Source organism: Nannobrachium achirus, assembly GCF_963921795.1.
Source record: "Nannobrachium achirus genome assembly, chromosome: 21".
In the NCBI taxonomy this organism is placed as follows: domain Eukaryota; kingdom Metazoa; phylum Chordata; class Actinopteri; order Myctophiformes; family Myctophidae; genus Nannobrachium; species Nannobrachium achirus.
The window spans coordinates 29,516,863-29,532,434 of NC_137828.1; the positions used below are offsets into that span (position 1 = coordinate 29,516,863).

A 15,572-nucleotide genomic window follows, 5' to 3' on the forward strand; every position below is an offset into this window, starting at 1 on the left:
TGACATCTACGGCTATGCTATTCAGACTTGCTCACATTAAGAAACCAAGAAAATACAGCCTGCCCTCTTATCTCCTTAATTCCCCCTCTGGGTAAATGTGTGGGTAGTATACAGTATGAACTCTGGAATTAACTCTGAATATGCATTTCTATGCATCAGATCTATGCTATATACAGTAAATGAACTCTAGACGCATTTGTATGATATAGCAGTTACTTTTTAATATTTCTTCATTTGGTTATGTTTGTTCTTATGTGAATTTGTTTAGTTTTAGGATTTATTGATTTAGATTTAGATATTGAGTATTGCACTATTCATTCTTTTGCTGTCTTTTAGGAGAAATGCAATTTAGTTTTCTGATGCTTGCAAACAAAAATTACAGATAAAGTAACCCTGAATCTTGAAATCCAACAAATCGTTTACATGCCCAAATACACACAAAAAAAGAAAAAAGGATTAGGCATCTCAATCAGGTTTTCTTCGCCAATATTAATAGCAGTAGCTCATTTTGCTGGCCAAATGTGTTTTACACTTAAATAGAAAGGCACAGAGCATGATGACTAACACAGTCACCCTGTCAAAGTGACTGGTAGAATATGATGACTCACTGGAGAAATTATCGATTTGTTTATATGTGAGAACTGTGTGGGTGTGTGTGTGTGTGTGTGTGTGTGTGTGTGTGTGTGTGTGTGTGTGTGTGTGTGTGTGTGTGTGTGTGTGTGTGTGTGTGTGTGTGTGTGTGTGTGTGTGTGTGTGTGTGTCTTTTCCTCCAGATGAGACGGAGTATGAGTACAGTGGGAGTGAAGAAGAGGAAGATGAAAGAGAAAGAGAAATGGAAGGAGTTGGACCCAGGTATCTGTCTGTCTGTCTGTCTGTCTGTCTGTCTGTCTGTCTTTCTATCCATGTTTCTATATCAGTGGATCTCAAAGTGGGGCCAGGGGACCAGCAATGGTACCTCTGCAACACCTCTGCGCACAATAAAGCGTGTGAGTGATCCCTTTTCTGGTGGGTTCCCAGCGTTACAGGTCTGCAAATCTCAGAGATATGGGGGTCCTTAAAAAAAGAAGGAAAAAAAAGCCATTTCAGCTCCACTTTAAATGTACGTACTTCCTCACTTCCAGCTCCATCATCAACCTCCCAGGGGAGTCCACCTTGAGGGGGAACTTCCTGCGCCTGCAGCTGGCCAATAAGGAGCGCTCCGAGGCCCTGCGGAGGCAGCAGCTGGAGCAGCAGCAGAACGAGGAGCACAAGCGCCAACTACTGGCCGAGAGGCAGAAGCGCATCGAGGAGCAGAAGGAGCAGAGGAGGCGCCTGGAGGAGGTGAGACTTCAGGATTCAAATATAGTTATTGTTGCCGTCGGTTGGAAAACCCCTCATGGAGCTTCTAGATCTGCTATTTTTTCGTTTGCATATCATATGACACTGGGATATGATGAGGTATACAATAGGGCCTTGATTTATGAAAATAAAATATAAAACGTTTAAATTATGGACTTATACAGTTTCTCCCCAACAGCGACGATATGTACACTTCTCTCATGTGTCTCCCCAACATTATCTCTCTCGGCTTTCCTACTAGTAGAGGTCCTAGGAGGGGTCCACGCGCACCCCCCTTACATACACTTCTAATGTGGTTTTTATGTATCCTTAGGACCCCTAAAATAAGGATCTCCCTCTCAGCTTTCCTAGTATACTGTCTGTCTCTCCTACACTGTCTCCCTCTCAGCTTTCCTAGTATACTGTCTGTCTCTACCTTACACTGTCTCCCTCTCAGCTTTCCTACTGTCTGTCTCTCCTACACTGTCTCCCTCTCAGGTTTCCTACTGTCTGTCTCTCCTACACTGTCTCCCTCTCAGCTTTCCTAGTATACTGTCTGTCTCTCCTACACTGTCTCCCTCTCAGCTTTCCTACAGTCTGTCTCTCCTACACTGTCTCCCTCTCAGCTTTCCTAGTGTCTGTCTCTACCTTACACTGTGTCCCTCTCAGCTTTCCTAGTGTCTGTCTCTCCTACACTGTGTCCCTCTCAGCTTTCCTATAGTCTGTCTCCTACACTGTGTCCCTCTCAACTTTCCTGCTGTCTGTCCCCCCATGGATGAAAACTAAATAAGGAGTGGACTGACAGTGACATCTTTCTCTTCTGTCTCTTTTTTTCCACCCACAGCAACAGCGGCGGGAGCGCGAGCTGCGGAAACAGCAGGAGAGAGAGCAGCGGAGGCGGTACGAGGAGATGGAACAGCTACGCAGGGAGGAGGAGAGGAGGCTCGCCGAGAGAGAACAGGTATCAAGCAGCTTCTCCCTTACAACACTGCGTTGCCCACTACCACCATCTGTTCACACTGAGCACTATAACTATAACCACAACTATAACCATGTCGTTCACCTTTGTATTTGTTACAGTTGGGGTGTGAACTCTGTTATCCTCTCAGCGACGGCTCCAGAGAATTGTGACTGGGGGGGCTATGGGGGGCTGGCTTTTTTAGAGCGGGGGCTAATGAATTTTGACCACAAACAATAATGAATAATACTAATACAACAAACGCGATTCTCTTGCTTAGGGTATTGATAACTGAACAGACCAGATCATTGGCAGATGCCAGTTCCAAATCTTTGGACTGTAGGTGATCGGATAGGGTTTTCTGAAGATGCTTTCCTGCATAGTGACATGCAGAAGAACAAACTGTCCATATAGTATGGTTTACATAGAAGTCATTGACACCAGGAATCCAGGCACATTTGCTAACATTCTTATGGTGATTCTTCAGCCTCTGTCTGCCCTGCTGGGATATCTGTCCCCTGTCTTTTGTACCTCTTACCCAGTGGTGCAAAAATGTAAATAAATACATTTACAGTATTTCATTTTTCTTACTGTACTACATCTCAGAGCCAAATACTAGTTACTTTGAAGATTTAGACGATTATTATTATTTTTATACATATATATTTTTCAATGGTTAGAGATAGGTGCCAAAAGGATCCCCAACGGACAAATGGAAGGAGTGAACAATTACTGTGGAAAATACTCAGAATAGAGTGAGAGTGGGTAGAAGAATCTTAACAAGGAGCTTGTTTGATCAGTGGACCGTTTCTAGTCCACTGATTGGATTTAGATTTGCAGATTTCATATATTAACCACTACTCAAAAACAGCGTTGTGAGCTATACCATTAAAAAAAGAAAAGACTTTACAAATGTTGTAATTGTTGTACTTTCTCTCAAGTACAATTTTGAATACAGGGGCTTTTGTGGTATACATAAAAAAAATCTCAATACTACTTCTTCCACCACTGTTTCTTACTTCTTACCTCTCCTTACCTGTCCTCTCTATATTTAAATTAACCTCTTTGATTCTCTCTCTGTGTCATTCAGTCTTGTCTAATCTGTCCTTGTCCAACCTCTTCTCTCTCTAATTGTGTCTGACTGTCCTGTCCTGCTTCCCTGTTGCTTCCTACGCCCGCTATCTTCCTGCTCTGATGATGATGTCACCGGTTGCTGGGACGATGGTTTGTTTTCCCTCTTCCGGGCCTTTCTGCACTCTGATTGGTTGGCTCCTCTGGCATGTCCCGGCCGCTGATTGGTTTAGGAGTATATCCGTAGACAGTTGGAGGAGGAGCAGAGGCAGCTGGAGATTCTGCAGCAACAACTGCTGCAGGAGCAGGCCTTACTGCTGGTACACACACACACACGCGCACGCACGCACGCACACACGCACGCACGCACGCGTGCACGCACACACACACACACACACACACACACACACACACACACACACACACACACGCTAGTGATGGGAAATCCCGTTCATTTCACAGTAATGAGCCGGTCAAACAATTTGTTCACGTTCACCGTTCATAATCATAGCTCAATCATCCTGTGAAAAAACGACAGTGAAAGAGCGTTTCTTTTTTTTACGTTCCGCATAGCCCGCCCTCCCGTCCTGTGTGCCCATGTGTTTAAAAATGCGCGATTTACCCAATTTTAAAAGGGAAAACACCCCAGTTTTGTCCTCATAATAAAGCTCCCTATTTTCATTAAATACAACAATACAACGAGGAAGAAGAAGAATAGGCTATGATACGAATGTTTTCTATATTAAAGAAAAGTGTTTTTGCAGTACAGTAGGATTGACATAATCACATCATCGCGGCTGCAACAGCAAACACTGCAGCGCGACTCAAGAGCCCTATATAACAAACAGATTAACTCCCAAGTCCCAAGGTGTACTGTACACACAAATGTAATAGTAGATTTTATAGTAAATAATTGCACTGCACTGCTGCAGTGTGTCTGATTTAACGTTCCACACTCATCAACCGAAAGCTGACGGTCAGGCTCAGACAACGTACTCTATGCGGGCGCGACTACTAGTGAGCTTGCAGATCCGATATAAACTTGTCATCATCAACACCACGACAACGTAACCTTAGCAAGTTAGTTTTAAGCTCTTTTTTCCTCTTTAAAACGGGATCGACGCTGACGGGGTCCGTTTTGTAAAATCCAATTTTCGCTGTTTGTTTCCTTGCGTTGAGTTGTGTGTCCGTCAGCGTGTGGAAGACAGCAACCGCATGCATGGATGTTACACCGACATTGGTTTGGCAAAGAAATGTGTGACTGCATCGCATAGTTGCATTGGGTGATGTTACTCAGACATTGGTGTCACATATGTGACAGCGCGCTGTCTTTTCTTTTCTTTTCTTCATCGGCGACCATTCTGATGGCTTCATGCATGCTCTTGTTGTTGTTGGCTTATTATTAATGTTAACACGTGTGTGAGAAGGGGATGACGCTATCACGCTAGAGTGGAGCGAGGCGCATGCAAGCTAAGGCACGCGGCCCCCCCCAAAGGACAAACGGCCGCGGCCGATTATTCGAATTTATTTTTCAAATTCGAATACCGTGCCTTCGAACGAAGCTTCGAATATTCGATTTTTTTGGGTCAGCCCTACCAAAAATGTGTTTGAAAAAATCGGCCTGATTGTGGCGCTCTATGGGACAGATCCATGTTGATGACATGAGTGTAGCGATTTGCGTGATTTTAGGGCAAAATCTGTAGGAGTAGTGTCCAAAAATATGTTTGAAAAAATCGGCCTGAAGGTGGCGCTAAATGGGACAGATCCATGTTGATGACATGAGTGTAGACATACTGTGTACCGATTTGTGTGATTTTAGGCCAAAATGTGTAGGAGCAGTGTCCAAAAATGTGTTTGAAAAAATTTGCCTGAAGGTGGCGCTATATGGGACAGATCCATGTTGATGAGATGAGTGGAAAGATACATAATTTTGAAAGTGCTGAGATGTACAGAAATAGTCAAAGTAAATGGCATTTCTGTCTGTTTTGTTTCTTTGTACAATGAAAAAGGTCTTTACTGTACTTTTGATACTTATTGCACTTTTACTTTTGATACATTTTAACACCAGATACCTTTCTATATGTGAACTGCAACACTTTGACCCAAGTTATTTTCTTATGGAAGATTTTAACTTTTACAATAGTGAAATAGCTGTAAGGTATCTGTACTTTTACTCAAGTAATGCCTTTGAAGTACATGTGCCATGTACTGTTTTTTTTTTTTCTTTTTTCTCCGCCATGTTAATATTTGGAATCTGGAATGGGGCCACAAGAAACCTCCCCAGGGGCCGGATTTGGCCCACGGGCCGCCAGTTGAATATCACTGCTGTACAGTGTACACATTCATCAGGTTCACCATGGGTCTACATGCTCACAACGCCTTGCGTTGTGAGGCGTTGTGAGCATGTAGATCTGCTATTTTCACAATTCCTTCCTCTAATATTTGACAATTTGGCCAATGTTTAATTTGTCATTTTAGAGGTAAACCCCCAAATAATTTGGGTCCCGACCCACGGGTTGAGAACCATTGGACTAGAGTTTTTGCTTAGTCTGTGCCAACTAAATGCCACAGACTGCTAGTCTGAACAAGTTGGAAAGAGTCTCTTGTAGTCTGTTTGGTGGAGAGAGAAACACCTTTAAAGGTGATACACCATGCATTTAAAATCACACCCGTGTGAACTGAGCGGTGGTTTACCCACCAACCCCCCCCCCCCCCCCCCCCCTCCCCCCTCCCCCTGTGTGTGTGTGTGTGTGTGTGTGTGTGTGTGTGCGTGTGTGTGTGTGTGTGCCTGGCCTGGCCTGAGAACAGCGCCCCTCCCTTAACATGTGTGGTCATAAAAGGTACTACACAGGCTTGAGGCTACATACAGACCCACCCACATACATACATACATACATACATACAAACAAACAAACAAACATACATACATACCTACACACACGGCCACGCTATGGAGACGGTGTGACCACCGCTCAAAAAGTATTTATGTCATATTGTTTATGTCCCAAAAACGTTTTTCAAAAGGTTTGAGGCTAAATTACCACTCCTGAATATAGAGCCTCTCTCATTTTTGAATGGCTCTCAGAGCATTTCAGCTGCAGTACCACCTTTGGCATGAACTGCGCAACCCCCCCCCCCCCCCCCCCCCCCCCAAATCTTTTTTATTTATTTATTGCCAGACCCATGAAATGGGTAGGCCTACATAAGCAAATGTCTGTCGGTCCGGGTTTTCTATATAAAGGGTATATATGATGATGACATGATGATGACATGCCTACAAAAGGCATGATGTCTAATGATAAATGATGATGACAGACAGGGGGTCTGGCACAACCAGGTTGACCTGGTCTAGTTTTTTTAACATTTTCTTATTTATTTTTTATTTTTATGATGACGTCACAATCGGCAGATGACGTCACAATCGGCAGCAAATCTGGATAGCCTGTTTTGAGAACCCGTGGGATACTTTTAACCTTCGCCTTCTCAAAACCAGAGAAAGACACAACGGTCAGAAATGGGACTTTGTGAGGATAGAAGGTGCTAGTGGGACCCCAAAAAAAGGTTTTAAAATAGGAAAAGTGAAATTTCATGGTGTATCACCTTTAAGTACCATGCATAGTAGTACATAAGGACCGCAGAAATACACAAGAAAGGGAGGGGGAGAGTGATTTTATCCGGTTGCTCCGTAGGTCCGTATGTAATTGTCTCTGTCCGTAACCTTACGGACAACACTCAACCCGACGGATTAAAACCGATAAAGACGTACATACGCTTGAACTACCCGTGGCGAACCTTTGTCAACACCGTGGCAGTAGTGAGGACAATTACTTATGACAGCGGTTCTGAAACTATGTGTCCCAACAAGAAATATAATTTAGCAAGAAACAGGGAAAAAGGAACGTCATTGCAATCACTGAAGAGGACGTCTCGACTCCTCACAGTCACAGCCTCAAACGGCTTTATTGGCATGAGAAAACATACACACAAACGCGTGCGCACAGCTGCACACACTCACACCGCCTGTCCTCCAACAGCAGACGTGTGCAGTGCACTGTGTTTTGTTATAATTACTCAGTCCGGGTGGTTAATCTGTACCTCAGTCCCTCGCGGAGTTGCATTTACCGCGATAACGGATCAGCGTTTTTGCATCGTCCGTCAGATAAGCTCTAATTCGTGCAATATTTCTAAGGTGAAAGAAGGCAATCTTGGTGACATGATTAATGTGTGTATTAAAATTCAATTCAGCGTCAATGATCACTCCCAGGTTCTTTACAGAAGTGTTACTTTCTTTAGCCAGGTTACCAAGTCTACTTATTATTGATTCTCTCTGCGCAGTAGAACCAATTATGAGAACCTCTGTCTTGTCCTCATTTAGCTTGAGAAAGTTCTCACTCATCCAGCATTTTATGCTAGACACACACGTCAGCAATGGGTATATTATATAAGCTCTTCAATCAGTTGAAGAGGCATCCTTGGCTGCATGGCAATTACAATGCATGTTCGTCATTCCACTCTTCTCCACACCTGTTCATTTGGAAGAGGACTTATTGTAATGAACAACAGAAGGGTCTGTGAATCATTCCTGTCTAGGCAGCATCAAAAGATGCCACTGAAAACTAGAAATATTTTCAGAGACGCTTCCCCTGTTCCACATGCTACGTACGTAAAGCGCTTTGACCATTTTGAAAAACACATCCATTATTTGTATATATTTTACGTATCCTAACTAATCTGAACCAAATCCTATAAAAACTTAAAAGAGTTATCTCCGTGACAGTGAAATAGATGCCAGCAATTCACCCTCTGTTAGGATTCTGGTTGGTCCCTAACTGACCAGCCAGCAGGCTCTATCTGCCTTGTCCCGCCCAGGCTCCGCCTTTTTTATGTTGAATTTGCTAAAACATAATATTTGTAGAAATAAAAACATTTAAAACATGCTGAGTCACTATACTGCCACTGAGCAGCTCCATTTTACTGAAACCAAGTTTGAAATTAGAATTGAACACACAGAATAACAATACGAAGCAACTGAATTAAAATGGTAGTGGATGGAGTGTCCCACCGAGTGTCCCACCAAGACACAGCAACCAATGGGTGTGTGAAGAGGGGCGGGACAACGGGCGGGACTTGACCAAGGGTGAATTACAATCCATTGGAGTTTCATTTTGGACAGGCGGGATGATGCGGGAGGAAATATATGCAGAGTTTTCTGTCCTTTTTATAATACTTAGCCAAGACACAGACATCCACATCAGATCACGAGTAACTCCCTATGGGAGAAAACAGAAAAGGGCAACAAATGTATAGGGCTGTCACAATTATTACATAATCGTCTAATCGTGATTATTTGACATTATCGCAATTATTTTGTCATAATCGTCATAATCGTGAATGTTAAAAAATGTCAGAAATAGTGGAAATAGCCGTTCTACAAGCTCACAACGCGTCGCATCGCGACGCGTTGTGAGCTTGTAGATCGGCTATTTCCACTATCAATGTTATTTTTTAAGTAGTAAGTTGTCGAATATGTCAGTCATTTCTTCGTGTATTTAGGTTTTGTGTCATATCTGCCATGAGCAACTTCAAAGCCTAAAAGCCAAATAGAAATGTAATTGTCAACGACAAAAACACAATTAAATCGTTAATCGCCAATTATTTGAGTGACAATTAATCGTCATGTAAAATTTCATATCGTGACAGCCCTACAAATGTATGAGTCGATGGTCCAACAACTGATGGGCTTGCCGGTCGATAGCCGACACTCCTGAAATTAACATTTCAGTCCACAGGATACATTATTCACTCTGATATACAGTACTGTCATCCCGGAATCCTTGTCAATAACTCCACAAGTGAGGGGGATGTACCCAACAAACAGAAAACCTATAAACATCATAGCGTCTAATGACAGCGTGTTACCAATTCTACTAATTAAGGTTCTGTTCCCTTCTGGTCAGAATGTAGCTACTGTGCATGTTCGCCCACTGGAAAGGCTCTGCTACTCTTAATTAGTATCATTGGCAGTGTTGAATTAGTCCAGGGTTGCTCGCCCCCGCCGCCCCATATCTTTTCTGAGCAGGGGTCGCTTCTCTCACGCAAATGGACATACATTGATGCCAAACCCCCCCAAGTTCACACAACGCCAACAGGGTGTTTTAACAAAGAAACAAGCCTGTATGCATATCAATAGACCTGTATTGTTGGTGTTAAGCGACGTGCACGTGACGTCTCTAGATAAGCGACGCCCCAACCGGGTGTGGTTAGGGTTAGGTTTAGGCATAGTTTTACTGAGGTTAGGGTTAGGGTTAGGTTTAGGCATAGTTTTACTGAGGTTAGGGTTAGGGTTAGGTTTAGGCATAGTTTTACTGAGGTTAGGGTTAGGATTAGGGTTAGGTTTAGGCACTCAGTCACTACACTGAGCACACACCCGGTGCGCATTTCCGAACGCACCCTTTGATACACTCGGACTGAACGACCTGCAAAAAACACTCTCCTTAAGATTTTAGGCCAATTGTGTGTTTGTTTGCCTAAAGTGTAAATAAATGTTTAAAGAAAAAAGTGCTATTTGAAGGATTTCAAAGAAACTATTCTTTTGCATTATACCGTACATTGGTCTCCCTCCTCACTTGTTTTCGCATGATGGTTCTGAATTTAAACCAGCACCACATTTGAAACCCTGGACATCGCAATGATGCCCTGCACGTGTTTTGCCCGCGGGCTGATTCACTAGAATGCCCCAATTCCAGAGTATTTTTAACTTGTGCTCCCCTGTGTGCAGGGGCGTCACAAGGGGTAGGAAAGTGGGACTGAGTTACCAGGGCCCAAGGTGGAGGGGCCCTAGTAAATTTAGCTATTGAAAAATAGCAGATATACAAGCTCAAAGCGCGGCACCGAGTGCCGCGCTGCAAGCTTGTAGATCTGCTATTTTTGAAAAGTCGTGAAAATGTGCGCAAATCTTTGAATATATGTATTTTTAAGTGAACATTTGTAACACAAAGTTTGCTTCTGGGGGCTCCCTGGAACTAGATATTTTGAGATGGGGGGTCCTTCACATGAAAAAGGTTGAGCATCACTGACATGAAAACATAGGTTTCTTGGCACACATTTTCACGATTTTTCAAAAATAGCAGATCTACAAGCTCGCAGCGCGGCACTCGGTGCCGCGCTGTGAGCTTGTATATCTGCTATTTTTCAATAGTTAACATTCATGGGGGGCCCGCAGTGAATCCTTGTACCCAGGGCCCAGAATTTGGTGTGACGCCCCTGCCTGTGTGTGTGTGTGTGTGTGTGTGTGTGTGTGTGCGTGCGCGCGCTGTACCACAGGAATACAAGCGTAAGCAGATCGAGGAGCAGCGTCAGGCCGAGCGCCTCCAGAGGCAGCTGCATCAGGAGAGAGCCTACCTGGTGTCTTTACAGCAGCAGCAGCAGCAGGAGACCCCCAGACCCCCCACGGACAAGAAACAGCTGTACCATTACAAAGACCAGGCCCCTGGGATTGGGCTTGTCAACACGGACAACAAACCTGCCTGGGCCAAAGAGGTAGGAGGACTGTGTGGAGAAAACATCACTTATTATGACGGCCACTAGCTGCCACCACTACTATCACTAATAACTACTAGAGCTGCCAATGTTCGTCAGAAATGAAATTCGAATATTGGTCTTAGAAATTGGCCCGAATATCGAATATTACCGGTAATATTAATAAAAAAATATATATTTATTTTATTTTTGTATAATATATTTTTTTTTTACAGGGACAATACCAAAAATAATGTATCAAGTTGTAAAAACACACACACATTACTATGATTATGGTAAGCTTACATTTCATATCACACTCACCATACCCATAACTTTCACTAGCCCCCCTCCTAAAAAAAAAGAAAAAAAAAAAGTTACAAATAATAATAATTAATAATTCGAATATTAATTGTCATATTCGCATGTACATATTATTTCCATATTCGAAGAATATTCGAAATTCGAATATTAATTTGGCAGCCTTACTAACTACCACTACTACTATTATCAACCACTACATAATATTCTTTTTGGCTTTTACCCCCTTTTATCCCCAATAGAGTAACAAAGGCGCTCATTCCCCGGTTCACGGAAGTAATTTCTGAGCATTGTGGTCCAAAAATAAACAAACGGTCTCCGCTGCTGAGAGTGAGTGTACAAATGGAACCAAATCCATTGTCATCCATTCCATTTGTACACTCTCAGAGTTACAGTGGTCCTTGAGATTCGAAACGTTTAAGAACCAGAGCCTATTTAGTCATCATGCCAAATGATGTACTTTTGTGCAGTCCACCAGTGCCAATATTAGTTGTAATAGTACAGTACTGCTACTAGTACTACCTCAGTGATGTAATAGTACAGTACTGCTACTAGTACTACCTCAGTGATGTAATAGTACAGTACTGCTACTAGTACTACCTCAGTGATGTAATAGTACAGTACTGCTACTAGTACTACCTCAGTGATGTAATAGTACAGTACTGCTACTAGTACTACCTCAGTGATGTAATAGTACAGTACTGCTACTAGTACTACCTCAGTGATTTCTGTACACACTTTTCAGTGTGTTAACGCAGGAAGACAAGCATGTGCAAACACTGACAGATAAAAGAATGCGTGTGCAATCAAGCTCACGCTCACACCCACACAGACAGATCGGTGCGGGTGCCAACATGCACCTACCTACACACATTCCCACGACACGAGTGCACATGCACACAGCTGTTCTTTCCGAATGCTGCAGTCTCTGCCATTGACAAACCTGTGCTACACACACACACACGCTTTAGCGCACGCGCGCGAGCTCGAGCGCACTTGCATGTGTATCGTCAATACTGTTGTGCAGCAGCCGCACACTCGTTTATCTGTGCACTTGCCTCATATTTGCCTCAAAAGTTTTCTTCTTGTTTTGTGTGCAACAACACAATATTTACTGCATGTGAGCCTTTCCTTTGTTATGTTATGTTATGTATTTGGTTGACTGACTCAAGGTACTATACAGTCAACTGTAGGCATGCCTCCTGTAGGTTTAATCCTGGTGTGTGTGTGTGTGTGTGTGTGTGTGTGTGTGTGTGTGTGTGTGTGTGTGTGTGTGTGTGTGTGTGTGTGTGTGTGTGTGTGTGTGTGTGTGTGTGTGTGTGTGTGTGTGTGTGTGGACAGGGAATTACTACTTTGTGGGGACCTCATGTCCCCACAAAGATAGTACAATCGGAGAAAAAAAACTTGTGGGGACAGATTTTAGTGTCCCACAAGGTGTTTAGGGGTTAGGTTTAGGGTTAGGGTTAGGGTTAGGGTTAAAAATGAATGGAATGTCCCCACAAATATAGTAGACTATGTGTAATGTCCCCACAAAGTAGTAATTGCAAACCTGTGTGTGTGTGTGTGTGTGTGTGTGTGTGTGTGTGTGTGTGTGTGTGTGTGTGTGTGTGTGTGTGTGTGTGTGTGTGTGTGTGTGTGTGTGTGTGTGTGTGTGTGAGAGAGAGAGAGAGCGTCCGCGTGTGCGTCCGCGTGTGCGTGCACACGTAATTTGTCCCTTTCTATTCCTGAGGTGTTAGATTTGCATCAGCATAAATGTGTTATTCGCTGTTTGTAAAAGCTGGCAGCTTTATGCTCTCAAAATTACTTCCGAAATTAAAGTTAATCCCATTCTCCTATTATTGAAGTGATCAACCATCTTAATACCTTTCGTTTCAAAGAAGTCAAGCCTTTGAAGATATTACGGTATTACACTACCTTTGCCCAATCTGCTTTGATTTTTTTTTTTTTACTTTTATTTGGGACCAGGTGGTGTAAATTTGAAAATTCAAGTGAAATATGTATTTCCCTTGTGCCATAAAAATGATCAGGTCTACCCCAAACCACACAGAATGACAGGAAGCCTCATAACAAACCTGTAATATTTTATGGTAATCTATTTTTCAGTTTCAGAGGGGAGATCTACAGTAATACCATGATAATTTCCTATTAACTCTTGACTCCTTTCTCTCCACCTCACAAGTGTCATCCTTCATCTTTGATCATTTGCGGGTTCTGACTCAACAAAAACAGAAGACAAACATCGGTGTGAAAGTACTGAACCACTTAACGTTCATTTAACATTGAATTTGAAGTTTTTTTCCCCTCCTAACCAGGTACATCTGAAGGCCTGCCCCCACTCAACCAAATAGACTTCAAGGGTTTCTTCTCTTATTCAGTGACGCTTAACCACTTGAGCCCTAGTAGTGTCCCTATTCTGGGGCAAACATTCTATGGAAATAGTAGATCTACAAGCTCACAGCTTGTTGCAACGCCTTGCGCCGTGAGCTTGTAGATTTGCTGCTATTTTGGGTAAAGAGATTTAGTGCACGGGGAATAAAAAGCGGGGCCACGCGTGTATTGGGCTTCTATAAATATTGAGACAATGAAAAGTATTAACAAAAGCTTGTGACTATAGTAACTGCATTAGATCCCCTGGAACGCAGGTGCTCAGTGACAGCTTAGTAAAGCCGACAGACACAGGGTATTATAACGTCGTTGTCGGGTGGAAACCTTGTATGTCCAAAACCGTTCATTTCGTATTTATCATTTAAAAAATTAACTAAACTAGTGAAAACAGCCGATCTACAAGCGCACAACACCTCGCGGTGCGAGGCGTTGTGTGCTTGCAGATCTGCTGTTTTCACTACTTTTGTGCAATGGCCTTGTATGATGAAGCAGGGCTTTGCGAAAAAATGTACAAATTTGAAACTTGGAGATACGAGGTTTCTGCCCGACGGTGACGATAAGTGTAACCGACCCCTCGCTCTGCAGGTGATGCGTCGAGCGCAGAGCAACTCTCCCCGCATCCCTCCCAAGAAGCATCACTCCTTCAGCCGGCCCCGTGACCCCCCTCCCGACCTCTCCGACCTCCTCATGCTCCCCGGCTATAAGCCTCGCCGCCGCCGCCCCCCTTCCTACCCCGCCCACATCAGCCCCTCGCGGCAGCGGCAGATGATGGCGCACCAGTCGCCAGTCAGACGGGAGCACAGCCACGAGCACATGCCGAGGATCCGCATCACCTGCGCCCCCGAACCCCCGGTCCCCACCCCCGATTCCACCTATTCCTATAGCCAGCCCATGGTGCGCCGGCGCACCAGTCCCGCCAGGAGGAGGAGTCCGGACTCCAGAGGGCGGAGCCCCGGACGCCGGGTCAGTGGAGGAGACGGTGGTCTCTTAAACCTCCCTTGGTCTCCTTTTTCCCCCTCCTTCCACAGACCCTTGTTCTCCTATTTTTCATCCTCCTTTTCATGTTTTTACTATTCTCTCGTTCTCTGTGTAGGCGGACTCACTAACCCTGGCAGCTTGGGCTGGTTCTGATTCTGTTCATCTCTCTATTCATCTTTTTACGTCCCTTACTTTATCGCAGTGATTCTCAGCTCTTTTCTTTCTCATTTCAAGGACCACTAGTTTGATATGCTTGAGCCCCGGACCTCCATTTACAACACACATTTAGCTTATGCTCTTATCCAGAGCGACCTGCAATAAGCACGGTAATCACGTACGTATCATCGGATTCAGAGAGACAGTGTAGTAGTGCCTCTAGAAACTATGATGCCAGGTTACTTGGTTAACCTGGTATCATAGTTTTCTTGATTCCATCTGCATTTACATCTAAATTACATTCTTTACATGGTGGTCAAGAAAACAAACATAAGTAACAAAAACATGAGAACGAGTGACCATGTCTGAATGGTATCAATTTGATACCATTTTGTTTTATCTTTGGCATAACAATCTACACTGTAAAATCCTTAGTGTTTACTTAACTCTTCAGAGTGTACACTCAGACTTTCTGACCCAAAAGCGTTCATTTGGGCCCAGATGTTGAGAAACACTGCTTTATCGTCTCATCTCATGTATTATGTCGCTGAGCAGACTGACTAACTCGAGAGGGGGTTCTTTTCTCTCTGGGCAGGTTGATTCAGACCTCAGATCTGTGCTGTCAACGAGGCTCCCATATTTTCCAAGCTAACCCCCTCAAAACCCTCCATGTCTCTAACCTACTTTTAATTCCTACGTGTAGAAACTCATCTATTCCCACGAGGAGTGCAGTGGATCTGCAAGTGAGAATGCAGGCGTGGTCCCCGTGGGAAAAGCTCCTAATCATTCTTTCTGAATGTACCTGTTGGGTCTCTCCCTTATGTTTTGGAGTTAACGTTATGGGTGATGTTCTTCACTGCATGTCTTG

General features: G+C 43.7%; 1 protein-coding gene across 1 annotated transcript in view; it reads left to right on the top strand.

Moving 5' to 3' along the window:
- LOC308306673 (TRAF2 and NCK-interacting protein kinase-like) overlaps positions 1–15,572 on the top strand; it is a gene marked incomplete at its 5' end in the record, with an annotated part of 119,515 nt that overhangs the window by 53,407 nt on the left and 50,536 nt on the right. Inside the window, 6 exons of the mRNA XM_080751714.1 lie at positions 774–852; positions 1,122–1,320; positions 2,162–2,278; positions 3,580–3,666; positions 10,670–10,885; positions 14,156–14,533. Of these exons, the coding sequence (XP_080607840.1) occupies positions 774–852; positions 1,122–1,320; positions 2,162–2,278; positions 3,580–3,666; positions 10,670–10,885; positions 14,156–14,533 (1,076 nt within the window). The remainder of the gene's footprint in view (positions 1–773; positions 853–1,121; positions 1,321–2,161; positions 2,279–3,579; positions 3,667–10,669; positions 10,886–14,155; positions 14,534–15,572) is intronic.